A 16684-nucleotide genomic window follows, 5' to 3' on the forward strand; every position below is an offset into this window, starting at 1 on the left:
ATAATCACCTCTAACGTACCTATTCTACCAGCTTCCCCCTTTGAAAGAGGGTGCTTTAACACTCCCAATTAAAACAGCAGCTCATTAGAGAAGCAGCTTCAATGAACTGACAGCTAAAACGGCCAGGTTCATGGAAGGCTTGAGAAAAGCATTTCTAAGGAAGACAAAAACTACACCTAATGGCCAATCTGGATGGCAGAATAAAAGACTGTTTAAAAGAATTTCCCCTGTAACACACCGCTACCTAAACACGAAAGAAAAGAATACAAAACCGTGTCGCCAATTCCAACCCTTCCATTCATGAGTTTCCTGCTAATCTTGCAGTTTTTATTATTTTACAAAAACTTGTGGAGGGAAAAACTCAAAAAATTGTGCAAATAAGCTGCTTTAAAAAAAGTCAATAAATGTAACTACATATGTCGACTCTTACTTCCTCTTTCTTTCCAACCAACCGTCAAGCTCCCGACTTGAGAGCCGCGGTGAAGTGTAATAGTATATTGTGGATGTGAAAGGGTTTGAGACAAGGTCAGAGCAAGGATCAGCAACTAATTACTGTGCTGAGGCACTCAGCTTCTGTCAGATTGTTTAGAAAGCATTAGGGGGAAACATGGGACTCCCTGGTGCATTGCACGTAATTAGTTTGGATCCAAGGTCACAAACAAACAAGTATGGGGACAGTGCAAATACTCACACGGTATTCTTTTCTGCTCCTCTTCACTCGCACTCTGAATTCTCATTCCTCATCTTTTTCCTCTCTCAGGGGCAACAAGGCGCGATTTCTATTAATTTCTTAAATGAAATAGCTTACCAAATTGGGTACATATCTGGATGTTTACATTTTAAGCCCAGCACATACTACTTACTATTAATTACCTTCGCTGAAAGGCTGGCCAATGTATCAGGCTGAACACTGGAGTGGGCACTCAGAGACTGCAGCACCCACACCTTACATGTCTGACGCCAATTTGGGAAAATTCTTAATTGAGTATTTCCCACCAGATGTTGTGAACATTTAGAAGGATGGCGCCATAACTGGCCTCCTCAGCTGTTGTGTCTCCACTGCGGTGAAGGCCCTACCAGGCTTATGTAGCTGTGAATGCAGTGACAGAAATAATTCTGCAACAGCTTCGGCCGCAGCGCAGATTAACTCGAGGACTCAAACGCTCACTGGACCTCGTCCATCAAGAAGAAAGGCAACAATGTCTAGTAACATAAGGAGACTCTTTGTATAAATAGGCTTGAACAGTAAGGTGCAATTCTCCCTCTTTGGCATTTGGAGAAACCAACATTTCACAAGAACGTGTGATGTTCTGACTTACTGGGGGCAACATTGAGAAATGTTGGCTTCTCAAAATGGAAAAGATGGAGAACCACACAGTATTTTTTTGAGGAAGGCTCCACACTTCTCAATCACTCCCCAGTATGCCCTTTAAAACACAAAATGCCAAAAAGTGATTGACCAATAGAAAGTTGACCAACAACCAAAGGTGTATCTTTTACAAATTGCTTGTCTATGTATCTCCTATATAAAAGCATTCGGACACAATTTGGACACACTTTTTACTTGTTAAGGTAGGTAGGTAGGTAGGTAGGTAGGTAGGTAGGTAGGTAGGTAGGTAGGTAGGTAGGTAGGTAGGTAGGTAGGTAGATAGATAGGTAGATAGATAGATAGATAGATAGATAGATAGATAGATAGATAGATAGATAGATAGATAGATAGATAGATAGATAGATAGATAGATAGATAGATAGATAGATAGATAGATAGATAGATAGATAGATAGATAGATAGATAGATAGATAGATAGGTAGGTAGGTAGGTAGGTAGGTAGGTAGGTAGGTAGGTAGGTAGGTAGGTAGGTAGGTAGGTAGGTAGGTAGGTAGGTAGGTAGGTAGGTAGGTAGGTAGGTAGGTAGGTAGGTAGGTAGGTAGGTAGGTAGGTAGGTAGGTAGGTAGGTAGGTAGGTAGGTAGGTAGATAGATAGATAGATAGATAGATAGATAGATAGATAGATAGATAGATAGATAGATAGATAGATAGATAGATAGATAGATAAGATAGATTAGATAGATTAGATAGATAGATAAGATAGATAAGATAGATAAGATAGATTAGATAGATTAGATAGATAGATTAGATAGATAGATTAGATAGATAGATTAGATAGATAGATTAGATAGATAGATTAGATAGATAGATTAGATAGATAGATTAGATAGATAGCTTAGATAGATAGCTTAGATAGATAGATTAGATAGATAGATTAGATAGATAGATTAGATAGATAGATTAGATAGATAGATTAGATAGATAGATTAGATAGATAGATTAGATAGATAGATTAGATAGATAGATAGATAGATAGATTAGATAGATAGATTAGATAGATAGATTAGATAGACAGATAGACAGACAGATAGATAGATAAATAAATTTATAAATAAATTAAGACATTAAAGGGTGGCTCCATATTAAACACACAACAAAAGAATACAAGAATAGAGGAGCATCATAGTGAAGAACCAGGAGAAGACAACAACAGGTGGGTACATTAACTGAATGACAATCACCGTGTATTCTAATGTCAAAATTAAAACTGTAATAAACCCTTGTTTTTAGGAGGACTTTTTTTTTTAACAAATGCACATGCACGCTCATGCCTACCTGGATTCCGTCCAGGAGCTTGCTCATGCACCAGAAGCTGTCAGCCTCGATGTTCCTTAGAGCCTCTTCCTGCAGACTGGACACGTCAAAGTTTTCCACTTCCTCCTCTGGAGAAGACAGAGAGTGGGAGAAATGAGCAGTGCAGTGGAAAGAGATGGACACGTAAAACGAGAGGGTGTTGGAAAGGAATAGAGAGAGAGACACCAAGAGGAAGAGATGAGGAAGAAGAGATAAAGGAGCAGAGAGCAACAGGGGCATCAGCTCAATGCTCAGACAGGAACCAAATAACAAGGACACCTAGAAATGTGAAGCAGAGAATGGAACAAGGAAATTGGAAGGACGGTGGCTTATCAAATCAATAAATACAAGATTTATATTTACGTATATTTTCTTTAAGAATGAAAGGATGTGTGTGGGTCGAAAATAAATGCGGTAATCAACTACATGATTAATTACATTCTTTAAAAAAAATACTTTCCTGGGTATTTAGAAAATCATGGAAGCCTCAACGAACACATCATAATGGTTTTTGTATGGTAATAAATGGTTCTAATGAACAAAAAACATGTATGTATGCATCTTATAGGGCTATTCCACAGAGCACGTTCCTTCCCGTTTAATCCCGATTAGCAAATCGGGCATGTTTTGAAGCACCATGGTAACTTCTTGATCCATCTTTGTCAATCTTGAATAAACTTGGTATACATAGTAGTTACAACCATCATCAGCATCAGATTTGAAACCGGGATCCATTTTTTGAACAGTTAAAAATTTCATCCCAATTCTCGAAATCACAGGTCGTACGTGCTAACGTCCGGGTATTGTTAGCCTTAACAGCTTCAATCATGCTCAAACATCTTTAGACAGGGTATTCATAGTGACTAGAGTTTGAAACGTGTCTCATCATGCTCCATCTGGGTTTAAATCTGAAGCCGAAGCAGCGTTTATTCTGTTTTTTTCCAAAGGTGAACATCATCGGTCACATCTGGCCCGAGGGCGTCGCTCCTTTCTTTTGGTTTTGTTTGGGTTGCCAGGTCTGCACTTTATAAGCCAGCCTTCATCCTATTTTTTGCACTTTTTGCGATCGTGGGCGATCGTAGTAGAATGCCACCCTGTGGAATAGCCCTGTTACAATTCTAATTCACACTCCAAATATCAAGATGACATCACTGATAGATTTTGAGTTATATTAAAAAGAAAAGTGGACAAGATTTACGCATTCATTTATCCATCTATTCACAAACTGCACTGTAAAGGATACATGGTTCGACATTTCCAGTCTAGGGGGAAACAAAATTAAATGTGTAACACAAGAAAACAAAAAACAAAGATCCTCAAATGTTTTCTTGCCACTGAAAGTTCAGAGAAAGAATAAAAGGTAACACGGTGCCTCAAAAATATTTTCCAAGCAGAGAGACCATCGAGTCCCCCCGTCAACTCTGATGGGTGACTTCAATGATGGGTGTCTTCAGACGTCATTAATGGCAACAGCGTGTGACGGGCTGCAGGGGCTTTGACTGGCTTTTGACGAGCCACTGACAGGCAGTGGAGATGGGACGAGACTGATTAACAATGATCGAGAAAGAAAGGTGAACGAGGCGGCAGAGAAAGAAGCTAGAAAGGAGAGAAGGGCATACAGCGAGAGTGAGTGTGTGGTCTTTAACAACAACAACAAAAAAAATTAACAGGTATATAAATATGTGGATGTTTTTGGATTCAGAATGCATAAGCAAAGAACGTGGCAGCTCTGCTTGGTATCCTTGGCAACCTCAGTGGGATGTTGTCTCGGACGTAATGAGCACACTTTTTTTTGACAGACAGACAGACAGCTGGCAGTCCACCAGGACTACAAAGCCACTAACAACAAGACTGTGTGTGCGTGCGCGCACATGTGCGCGTGTGCAATCAACAATCCGACATGCAGGCGCTCATCCCTGTCTTTTCAGGTTTATGTCTGGTAACGATGGACAGAAACCACACTCAGAAGGGGGGGGGGGGGGGAGGGAGAGAGAGAGAGAGAGAGCGTGGTTACACTTCCTTCATTTTAGTGAGACTCTTCGTTCAATCTCACTCAGACAGATCATGTGTCCAGATGCACAAAAATCAAATTTTGTTCAGGGATATCGCATCTTTAATACATGATGTGGAAGCGGCCCAGCTCGGATTGTGATTAGATATTTACTTTATTGCAACTACAATACTGACACAAACAATGAAAAATGAGAAGAGAAAAAAAAGCAAAATGTATGACAGCCTGGGGACACACAAGCAGACAATTTCATAAAATGCTTTTTTTTTTTGGAGTTGGATCTAAAACATAAACACAAACACTGCCAAAAAGGAAGAGGTCATCAAAAAATAAAGAATAAAAAACAATTCAGAGTTAGACAGCAGCTGGGCTGAAAACTGGCTGTATTTTTCTGCATCTTAAATTGGGGCCACTGCAAAAGCCCACAACAATCGACTCGATCCAAATGTCCAATGTTCTGTGCAGGGCAGAAGCAAGAGAGGACACCTCCCTAACCATTTAATTTTATTCTTCAGCTGCCATGAGAGGAGGAGAGGTATTAATTTTCATGTTGAAAAGATTAATTGTAAACAAGTTCAATGGCAATTCACGCGGTGTCACCGTTGATTAACAAGGCAGTGAAGTGCCGCGGCACTGCCGTTTTGGGAGAGCCGCGAGCCACGAGCATCCCGACGGCTCGGATCACTCTTTGTTGAAGCTGTCAGGCGCGGTTCCAAACCGAGCTTTGACTGGAGATCAGATTAGAAGGGACACTTTCCAAGAGTCCGGTGGTTTTTGCTCGAGCTGGGAATGGCCTGTCACCGAGACAATAAGAGGAACGCCAAAGAGGAGGAGAGACTGGATCACAAGGCAAGAGCATCCCCTATGATCACAAGTGGAAGATTAATTCTTAAAAGGGGACCAAATCTCAGGGCATGAGCGATTTTCACAGCCTCACAGTCTGAATCCTTTTAAAGCAGAAAATAATCAAAAGGTGTAACAAGCAAATAACCCTGCTTCCATGACGCAACTGAGCGATCGTCAAACTACGTCTTCTGGTACCTGACAGAAGTAGAAAGTTGGCATTCTCAGCAGAGACCACGTCTCCGGAGCACCGCTTTGAACGGAACAAACAGCCGATCGGTTTCAGTTGAACTGTGCCCCAGCAGACATTTCTTCAAGATGCTTCTGGAGTGTTGCCCTCCCCGTCAAAGACCAGCCAGTATGATTACATATGCGAGACAAATTCAGCATCTTTACAAACAAGAACCTTGGGGGTTCCTTGGGCTAAGTTCAAACTTCAGTTAGCCGAACATCAATCAATGGGACTTTCAGTCAACTCGGTTCTGTGCGAGATGTGGCTCCATGTAGAAAATTAAGGATCTTCAAAGGTGAGGCTTCAGCTGCAGACAAACAAACAAAGAAACAAAAACCTCAGGCAAACTCACCATTTGATACGGAGAGATTGAAGACCGAGGTTTGTTACATTCAGCTCCAACACCAACATTTGTGCCATGTTCATTTATTTCTGTTCACAGGAACAGGCCTCAGAAAACAGCTGTTTTGTGATCGAGCTGGCAGAAGACAACAGCGTTCTCGGTGAGTAAAGGCTTGGCAGTTAAGTAAAGCAACAGTGCAAGCATGTAAACAAAACCACTCGTGGGCACGTACAAAGGAAAATGCGATTATGAAGAAATAAACCATCTGAATTGTCTCATCTGATGGCCCTGACCTTTTTTATGTACTGTCTTGCCACTGATAATATAAAAGGCCAGTAAAGCTAAAATCATCTCCATTTACACGTCAAAGACTGAGCGGTCAGAAACTAGACCAAGTACCCTGGAAGGACCGCTTACGATGTTTTATATACACCATGTCTAAACAAAATGGCAACACATGCATACTACCTTCTCTGGAAGCCCACCCATGACTTTTCCGCCCATACGATCATGAAATAAAACCAACAACGGCACAAAATAGCTTTTTGTTTAAAATAGCTGTTGCATAGTTCATAATTTTTTATGAACTACACAAATTTTATACTGTTTGAGCAAAAATAAATAAATGGAAATGTACATTCGGGGATGGCACAATACCACTGTTTCATGTCTGATATGGTACTGATACTGGAACCTTCAGTATCTGCTGATACAAATACAAATCCTATACCTTTTTTCCATATTAAAACATCTAATCTGTGAATAAATAATTTGTCTTGATGTACTTTGCTAACCTAGTCATCTAAAAAAACAACTCAAACTAGACTCTTAATGGAAAATTATACAAATGCGCTCAGCCAATCAATTACGAGCAGACACCTGAATGAGTTAATCACCTTGTGGCAGAGTAGAGAGAGATGGAAAATGTGTAGGTTAGGTGGTACTCGAGGACCAGGTTTGAGATCCACTGGTCTAAAACATGACAGTTTTGGTTATCAACTCAGTGTCGTTTTTCCATCTTAATGTAATGCCGTTTGGTATGCTTATGTATTTTGGGTCAAGGATGAGCCATCCATCCATCCATCCATTTTCCTCCGCTTTATCCGGAGTCGGATTGCGGGGGCAGCAGCTCAAGCAAAGCAGCTCAGACCTCCCGATCCACACACACCTCCACTGCGAAAACGGAAAGTTGATAGGACATATATTTTTTGGAGAAATTAGGAATTTTAGCTAAACAATAAACAATGGACGCTGTGCTGCAATGCACCATGGGAGTCTGAGGTTTTGGGATTTTAAATGTTGTTGTGGTTCATGGTAGTTTAACAGTGTTAGTGTTATTGATAGTGTTTTTTTGTAGTTCAGTTGGTTTAGTCAGTTTTGTTAAGTGCTATATGTTGGTACCATGAGTGAAATGTGAATTGCTTTTAATGTCTTTCGCCACCATCTTTATTTGTCAAATTAAAAGCACCTGCTTACAGCAGAATTCAGAAAAGACAAACAGCTGTGCATTCGTGCAATTCTGATAACACACAAAGAGGGGAGAGATGACATTTGCCGTTTGGTATGCTTATGAATTTTGGGTCAAGGATGAATAGCACCAAAACTGAATAATGCTAGGCGGTGATGGTCTGGTGGTTAAAGCACTGGGCTTGAGACCAGAGGATCCTTTGTTCAAATCCCAGCCTGACCGGAAAAATCACTAAGGACCCTTGGGCAAAGTCCTTAATCCCCTAGTTGCTCCCGGTGTGTAGTGAGTACCTTGTATGGCAGCACCTGCATATCCGTGTGAATGTGAGGCATTATTTGTAAAGCGCTTTGAGCATCGGATGCGGATGGAAAAGTGCTATATAAATGCAGTCCATTTACCACTTAACACCACTGAACAATGGACACTGATATTTACATTCTGGACTCACATGCCAATCCAGCAGGGGGCGATACATCATCTATATATTAAAAGCGTGTGCATGATTTTATTCAGTAAGTTCAAAGTAAGCACATTACATAATTGTAAATATGTTAAAAATACATGGGTGACACAAGAAAGTGAAAACACTTCCTTCCATTGTGGACCATTTAAAAATCAAATGACAAAAGAGAAGTAAAAATAAAAATAATAATACTCATCAACATACTGACAGTAATAATAATTATAATGATAATAATAATAGTGGGTATATGATGACAAGAACCTAAACAATTTATAAATACATTAAGACAGTAAATTAACATAAAAAATTATGTAATTAAGAGGGAAATAAAGGGTTGAGTTCTTCAAAAAATGTTCAGGTCCAAGGTTCTAAAAACATTCTGGATTCATGGATCCCAACGACAATGCGCTACTCAGCTTTTAAAACTGTAATTTTATGAAATCTGTTTGCCTTTAATTTAACTCCAGTGTTATGTCTGAAAAATCTTGCACAGAAATCACACGGCAAGTTTTACTCATTAGGACCACGAACATTCCTTACTACAATTCCGATTTAAATTTAACGTTTCAAAGCTCCAAACAAATTTGTAAGTGCCAGATGACACTAGTTTTTTCATAAGCGGTATCCAGGATTATGGATCACATTTTTCTCTGATATACAAGAAGAAGAATGTTTTAAAATAAGTGTCTGGTGAGTAGTGTTGTACACGAGGAGAAGAAGGTAAAGCAGTAGCAGTCGCACATCAGAAGCCATTTACCTGCTTTGACAAATATTGCACCATTATTACATTTCAGCGTAAAGATCCGAGAATTATTTCAACACAGCGCTGAAAAGAATTTCAGCAAGAAGCTGATGCAGTGTTACAGATCCCTGAAAAAAGGAACATCAATCTCCTCACCTGACATCTTGTCGGTCCCCTTCCACTATTGGTTCTCTGCCTCTCCTCCACTGAACTCTTATCTCTTTCCACTGGCTACAGAGCCACTTTCCTGCCGGCCCTCAGGGCTGGTTTCCTGTTTGTCCTGGCGCAGGGGGCAATTTGTCCAGAGAGACCACCTGCTTGCTCGCTGCCAGCTGTGAGCACTTGGCACAGCTCGACACGCGAAGTCAGGTTACTCCTCCAGAGAGGAGAGGCCCCTACACACACAGTCACACAAACACACACGGCGACGCCGCCATCTGCACTCGTCAACTATGAACCGCAAGGTAATGTGATGTAAGATGATAAACGAGCTAATTTAGCCTGATGCAATGGTTCTGACTTGTGTTTGTGTGTGGCGAGAGCGCATCCGTACAGGCGCCACTTGGCAACAAAAGGTCCAGTCTGACAACCTTCTGTTGGTTAAATTAATCACAATCAAACCCAGGTTGTTGACCGCTGGAGGCAATTTTAACAAAATTTCCCCGCATAAAGCAAAGAGAATATAATCAAGTGGTGCAGTTGTTATTTAGAATTTACAATGACAATTAGGTTAAGTCTAATTTTAAACATGTCTCAATCCTCTTGCAACCCAAACGACTCAGCCGGAAGCTTGACGCTTTTGAAATGAGACACGCGTTAGTTAGTAGCAGGGAGATGTAAAACTTGCACCTCCCCGCACGCATCTCAATCAAGCGTGTGCCACGGAAAATGTGATTTCCCCTACCGCGGCACAATTAGTGCGATAACACCGCTGTTAATGAGAGCTGAACATTTTCCAGAGAGGTGACAGTTATACTGTTGGATAATTAAGAAAGATGCCAATAAGGTAAAACCTGGCGCCACTGACACCCAGAGATAACGTGGCCAGATGCGCATGCACACAAAAAAGAAAAACAGAAAAAAGAATGTACAGCCGACATGAAGAAAAATCACAGGATCAGAGTGCAATGAGAAGAGAATTATGGCAGCGTGTGAAACGAGATGTAACAAGATAAAAATAGAAGGCTGAGGTGAAGGGAGCAAGAGGTAAGAGAGTGTGCGCGTGAGCGAGGAAAACACGAGGTGAATGAGGAAGCAGCATCTGAGTGAACAATCTTTACTTTCTCTTGAAGCGTGCCCTTGGATTTCCAAAAACTTTTGGGTTCGTGAGCCCCAGAAACTTATTCAAAGTCTGGGATTCTGCACATCATGTCAAAGGAAAATCATTGTTCCCTCAATGCTTTTCTTGATTTTTCTTAGAAGGATTTGCTCCAAAGTGCACCACCGTATTTGCGCATTGAAGCTGCTGAACTTCAGCAATGTTTAAGGCAATAAAGTCCTCACAATCTCATCCAATAATGTCTTCACTCGTCTCCATCTACAATGTAAGCCAAGTGTCCGCAAATCAAACAGCGGGCCCCTTACCTGAAAGATAATACAAGTCCGCGACATCAAATGGAAACAGGGCTTTTAAAATCATATGTGCCTATGTGCAGGCTCATAAAGATCCACTCGCCCCGAGGCAACATGGCACCTTGTGTGACGATGCTTAGTGTTTAATATGTAGCAGGGCTACTACCATCACGCATTAGCAGTTATTTCTAACGCCAGGATTCCTGCACACTGGTGTGTAAAACGTGTGATGCAACATATGTGTAGCTGGCAACAACATGAAGTCTACATTGGCTGTGATGTGGTGTGTTTTTAACAGCTTTCAAATTCCACCATGATTAAACACAGTACTTAGAGCGCACATGGGGGGGAGCCAATAACAATCCATTTTTTTTTGGCGCAACGGGGGATACAACAATCCGATAAATTGGATTAGGATACACAGTGGCACAAAACCTTGCAACTCCATACACTCACCAGCTACACATTGCTAGTCCTGGATTGGACCCCCTTTTGCCTTCAGAAATGCCTTAATTCTTCGTGGTATAGATTCAACAAGGTGTTGGAGATTTCAGTCCATATTCACATGATAGCATCACACAGTCGCCCATTCAAACAGTTTGCCCATTCCCCTCTGACCGTTAACATCAACACGATATTTTCGTCCACACAACTGCCGCACACTGGATATCTTCTCTTTTTTGGACCATTCTCTGTAAACCCTAGAGATGGTTGTGCGTGAAAATCCCAGTCAATCAGCAGTTTCTGAAATATTCAGACCAGCCCATCTGGCACCAACAACCATGGTTCAAAGTCACCCCACGTCTAGAATTAACAACTGAACAAGTGTACTGTTAGATAATATTTGTGCCAATTCCTTATTTTACGTTAGTGATCAAGTATTTGCTTTTGATATGTGATTGGAAGTCTCTGAAATCTGGTTTCAAGTTTAAATATAAGAGTTAAGTTTCACTTCCAATACGCATGTGCAAGTTTCAGATACAGGGAGAACTACCGCTGTTGGTGAGAGCCAGTAACATTAGAATTGTGAGACTAAACCACGCCCACTGTAACGCCCACATGGTATGAAAGTGTTGTGCGAGCAATCTTTGTGCTCTTTTACAAGATGGAGTCTGTCTGTAAAGACCCAGGCCTGATTTTCAACATGACCTTCAATAAATTCAAAATGAGGAATATATTGATGTGGTTCTTTGTAAGGGGCAGTAAATTATATAAAGAGCCGGGAGAAATTACGGTACCTAATAAAGTGGCCTTTGACTGTATGATATCTTAAATCTATGTCGTACCTTTCAAGATACATTACAACCCCTGGCAATAATTATGGAATCACCGTCCTCGGAGGATGTTCATTCAGTTGTTTAATTTTGTAGAAAAAAAAGCAGATCACAGACATGACACAAAACTAAAGTCATTTCAAATGGCAACTTTCTGGCTTTAAGAAACACTATAAGAAATCAGGAAAAATAATTGAGACAGTCAGTAACGGTCACTTTTTTAGACCAAGCAGAGGGGAAAAAATATGGACTCACTCAATTCTGAGGAATAAATTATGGAATCACCCTGTAAATTTTCATCCCTAAAACTAACACCTGCATCAAATCAGATCTGCTCGTTAGTCTGCATCTAAAAAGGAGTGATCACACCTTGGAGAGCTGTTGCATCAAGTGGACTGACATGAATCATGGCTCCAACACGAGAGATGTCAATTGAAACAAAGGAGAGGATTATCCAACTCTTAAAAGAGGGTAAATCATCACGCAATGTTGCAAAAGATGTTGGTTGTTCACAGTCAGCTGTGTCTAAACTCTGGACCAAATACAAACAACATGGGAAGGTTGTTAAAGGCAAACATACTGGTGGTAGACCAAGGAAGACATCAAAGCATCAAGACAGAAAACTTAAGGCAATATGTCTCAAAAATCGAAAATGCACAACAAAACAAATGACGAACGAATGGGAGGAAATTGGAGTCAACGTCTGTGACCGAACTGTAAGAAACCGCCTAAAGGAAATGGGATTTACATACAGAAAAGCTAAACGAAAGCCATCATTAACACCTAAACAGAAAAAAACAAGGTTACAATGGGCTAAGGAAAAGCAATCGTGGACTGTGGATGACTGGATGAAAGTCATATTCAGTGATGAATCTGGAATCTGCATTGGGCAAGGTGATGATGCTGGAACTTTTGTTTGGTGCCGTTCCAATGAGATTTCTAAAGATGACTGCCTGAAGAGAACATGTAAATTTCCACAGTCATTGATGATATAGGGCTGCATGTCAGGTAAAGGCACTGGGGAGATGGCTGTCATTACATCATCAATAAATGCACAAGTTTACGTTGATATTTTGGACACTTTTCTTATCCCATCAATTGAAAGGATGTTTGGGGATGATGAAATCATTTTTCAAGATGATAATGCATCTTGCCATAGAGCAAAAACTGTGAAAACATTCCTTGCAAAAAGACACAAAGGGTCAATGTCATGGCCTGCAAATAGTCCGGATCTTAATCTAATTGAAAATCTTTGGTGGAAGTTGAAGAAAATGGTCCATGACAAGGCTCCAACCTGCAAAGCTGATCTGGCAACAGCAATCAGAGAAAGTTGGAGCCAGATTGATGAAGAGTACTGTTTGTCACTCATTAAGTCCATGCCTCAGAGACTGCAAGCTGTTATAAAAGCCAGAGGTGGTGCAACAAAATACTAGTAATGTGTTGGAGCGTTCTTTTGTTTTTCATGATTCCATAATTTTTTCCTCAGAATTGAGTGATTCCATATTTTTTTTTTCCCTCTGCTTGGTCTAAAAAAGTAACCGTTACTGACTGCCACAATTTTTTTTTCCTGATTTCTTATAGTGTTTCTTAAAGCCAGAAAGTTGCCATTTGAAATGACTTGAGTTTTGTTTCATGTCTGTGATCTGCTTTTTTCTACAAAATTAAACTGAATGAACATCCTCCGAGGCCGGTGATTCCATAATTTTTGCCAGGGGTTGTACACAAAGATTCCATACTGCAAAATGCTCAGAGAAAACGCACTGTAGATCACTTTTGGAAGAGTTCTGCACCCAAAAGTTGCAGTTTGGTGTGGGAAATACAGAGCAGATCCTTGTCCGTGGACCACAAAGTCCAGAAGGGGGACATCCAGTCACCACCTTAGATCACTGGTTAGCGATTAAATCTCAAAACCATGCAGCAACAGAGGAAGTACCAGAACCAAAAGGACTTGGACATTCACTCTGTCCAGTGAGCTCATGAGACATGCTAGGGGATAGACCCAGAAACATGCTAGGGGATTACCCAATGTTGAATCATGAAAAGAAACTTTTGATTTTACGTCAAGATGATTCAAAAAGTACATGCTTTCAAATTGGTTTTTTTCATATTTAACATCAAACTGTGTCCTTTTTGTCCAATAAAAATGAGACATGCTCATGAGACATGCTAGGCGATAGACCCAGAGATATGCTAGGGGATTACCCAATGCTGGATCATGAAAAGAAACTTTTGATTTTATGTCAAGATGATTCAAAAACAATAGGCTTTTTCATATTTAACATCAAACCATGTCGTCTTTGTCCAATAAAAATGTCATCAAAACTGAATAAGCCACTTGGATGAGTGGTGAAATGTCTTGAAGACCAACAAGAAGCCCACTTGTTAACTTCTTGAAATCCCCTACCTGTATGATATAACCTCCATCAACAGCCCCCGAACTGTGTTTTGGTGGCTTCCCTCACTAGTTTCTCTAGGCAGATGTCTGCTTGTAATCTTCAAGTGAAGTTAGGAACATAAATCTGTGGGGCCAATATGAACATCAGCAGGCATGCAAAGAGCGTAAATAAGAATGAGAGTGCATATTTTGCAACATGCACACATTTGTAGGTTTTTTTTTTCATTCATGCTCATGTTGGGTTGCACATGGCTGAGTATATTTGTATCAGAGTGTCCACACATATGTCTATGAGAGTGTGAGCATAAATTACTGTGCGTGTGTGTGTGTGTGTGTGTGTGTGCGCAGTCGTGGTCATGATGCAACTGCAAACACCACAAAGCCCCGCCGCAGCAGCAGCAGCAGCAGCAACACAGTAAGATGACTGTTTCAATTGCCTCCAATTGCATCAGGTCAAGCGGAACGCGTCTCGCTGGTGACAGAATGATAAAACTGATTTTTTTTTTTTTCTCTCACCTCCAATCACACGGCTGACAGAGGAAACAAGGAATTGAGACTGGGAGAGATCTGAAGCGTCTTGGTGAGGAGAGCTTCAATTTATGGCTTTTTATAGTCAAGTAATTAACTTAATCTAAAAATATTCAATAACCCCGCGATTATTCACGGAAGATAAATCAGTTTTTGACAGAACTATTTCTCTGGATCATTTTAGAGCTCTATTGCTTTTTAGCATCAAAAAAACGGCGGGAGAAATCTGCGGTAATGCTGAGAAATAAGATGAAGCCGGATGCAGATGAAAGCACAGTTATTGATTTTCAGCTTTGTGTGTGCCGTGTTCAAGTGCTGACAACTGTCTCTGTGACTCCAGAGGTCATTAGCAAATCATCGGATAAAACGGGATACAAAATAAAACAAATGCAAGATATTAAAGGTGTAATCCCTTTGAAATTTCCACAAAATTGATCATTTATATTTATAGTTACTATAAAGTATCTGTATGTTTTAACCTTTATTTATACTGCAAAGTTATGGATGGTACTGTTGGAAAGCATGCAGAATGGCTAAGCATGGTTTGGCTTGCGATGCCACTGACAGCAGTACCCTTTTTTAAGGGGGGAAATGGAGCATCGTAGATGTCAAGATGCACGTCATCTGGATGGTTAGCGTGACGTCGTATCGCCATTCCTCCCCAGTGATTACTAGGAAAGTCTACACCTCCCTGTTTGACCAAGCTTGACTGCTTTTCGCTGGTGTCCTTCGTTGTGTGGAAATTTAACACGCCACACATATTTTCAACAGGATTCTGAATAGCGCGCAAGTTGTCGCAGGGTAATGACGCATTCCTATGTTGCCATGAGCCAATCAATGGACAGCAGTGAGTTAGCTCATCCCTTTTGTTACCGTTCCAAAAATTGATACAGTATGGGTCGGTTATTTTGGTACCCGTCTCTAAATCTGAATGTGGAAACGCACAAAATGGCGTTCTGTACCGCTCTGCGGAAACAAGGCTAAACTGTGCTGTCTGCTTAACACTTTGACTTTCGTCACTTTCCGTCAGAACTGAAGGTCTACCATGCCGTTTAGATGGTCAGAAAACTCACCCAAATCATAAATGATCTCAAAACAGAAAGTACATCATTGCATCTGTATTTACTATATTTGAACCCGGGGGGGGGGTCAAAATTCTAAACGGTTTCTAGACGAGGTGATTTATCACCATACTGGTGATAGAAGATTGTGAATCCTTTATTTGAATACTAAGGAACAGCATTATAGTGGTGCAAAAGAAAATCCTTGTTGTGATTTAAAACAGTGGGAGGGAAAAAAAAAACCTCAAAAAAGGGCGTGCAGCTTTAAAATCTGGTACATTCTTTTGACAAATCTTAAATAGCTTTCCACAACCCCCCCCCCCTTTTTTTTTTTTGAACAGCATAATGGATTTTGTTCAATCACGTCTACCATCTATTCCCGCTGAATGTCAGTACGTTGTTGGGAATGACTGAAAACAAATAACTTACTTGTGCCGTCTCACTCACAAATTTAAATTCGGTGAAACGGCAGCGTGAGGAGAACTCAATTTGTTTTAAGTGACTGCAACACACGTTCCCCTTCCTTCCCCTTGCCTCTGGGCTGAAACAATGATGTTTAGTTCTTTCTAAGCGAGCAAAGAGAAGTGTGGGAGGTCAACATTTGCGGCGACAGGAGTACATCTGTTGCGCCTTTTATCGAGTGCGCTCGATAAACTGTTGTGACAGTTAAGGAGTATGAATATGATGAATAAAGGCACCCGTAACATGTTTAGTGCACGATATTTACAGATGTTTTTTCTTTTTTTTTAGTGTGTTGGCTCAAATTTTCGCTGATCAAGAACAGAACTGCCAGTTAAAGAAGAAAAAGCCTTTCACTAAACTGGCTGAAAGTGGAAGCTTAGCTGTACTTCATTCAGTTTTATTTTGTGTGTAAAAACTATTACTGACCGCCGGCAAGGTCCCTGGTCATATCAGTGTTTGATCACTTCACAATCCATAAACCTGATCCACTCCACATAAAAGCGAGTGAGAGCCATGGCCAACAAAATCACACATCTTGGTACTCTGGGACTATTTACATTATTATCTAATGCATCTGTATTCCATTATAGTAAGAAAAAACACACACA

General features: G+C 40.6%; 1 protein-coding gene across 2 annotated transcripts in view; it reads right to left on the minus strand.

Moving 5' to 3' along the window:
- The window catches only part of tbc1d22a (TBC1 domain family, member 22a), a 234183-nt gene that overhangs the window by 85015 nt on the left and 132484 nt on the right, over positions 1-16684 (minus strand). For both annotated transcript variants that reach the window (XM_034162984.1, XM_034162985.1), the window contains exon 10: positions 2665-2771. In XM_034162984.1, coding sequence (XP_034018875.1) covers positions 2665-2771 — 107 coding nt within the window. The remainder of the gene's footprint in view (positions 1-2664; positions 2772-16684) is intronic.

The sequence above is a fragment of the Thalassophryne amazonica genome, chromosome 22, assembly GCF_902500255.1.
Source record: "Thalassophryne amazonica chromosome 22, fThaAma1.1, whole genome shotgun sequence".
Lineage (NCBI taxonomy): Eukaryota > Metazoa > Chordata > Actinopteri > Batrachoidiformes > Batrachoididae > Thalassophryne > Thalassophryne amazonica.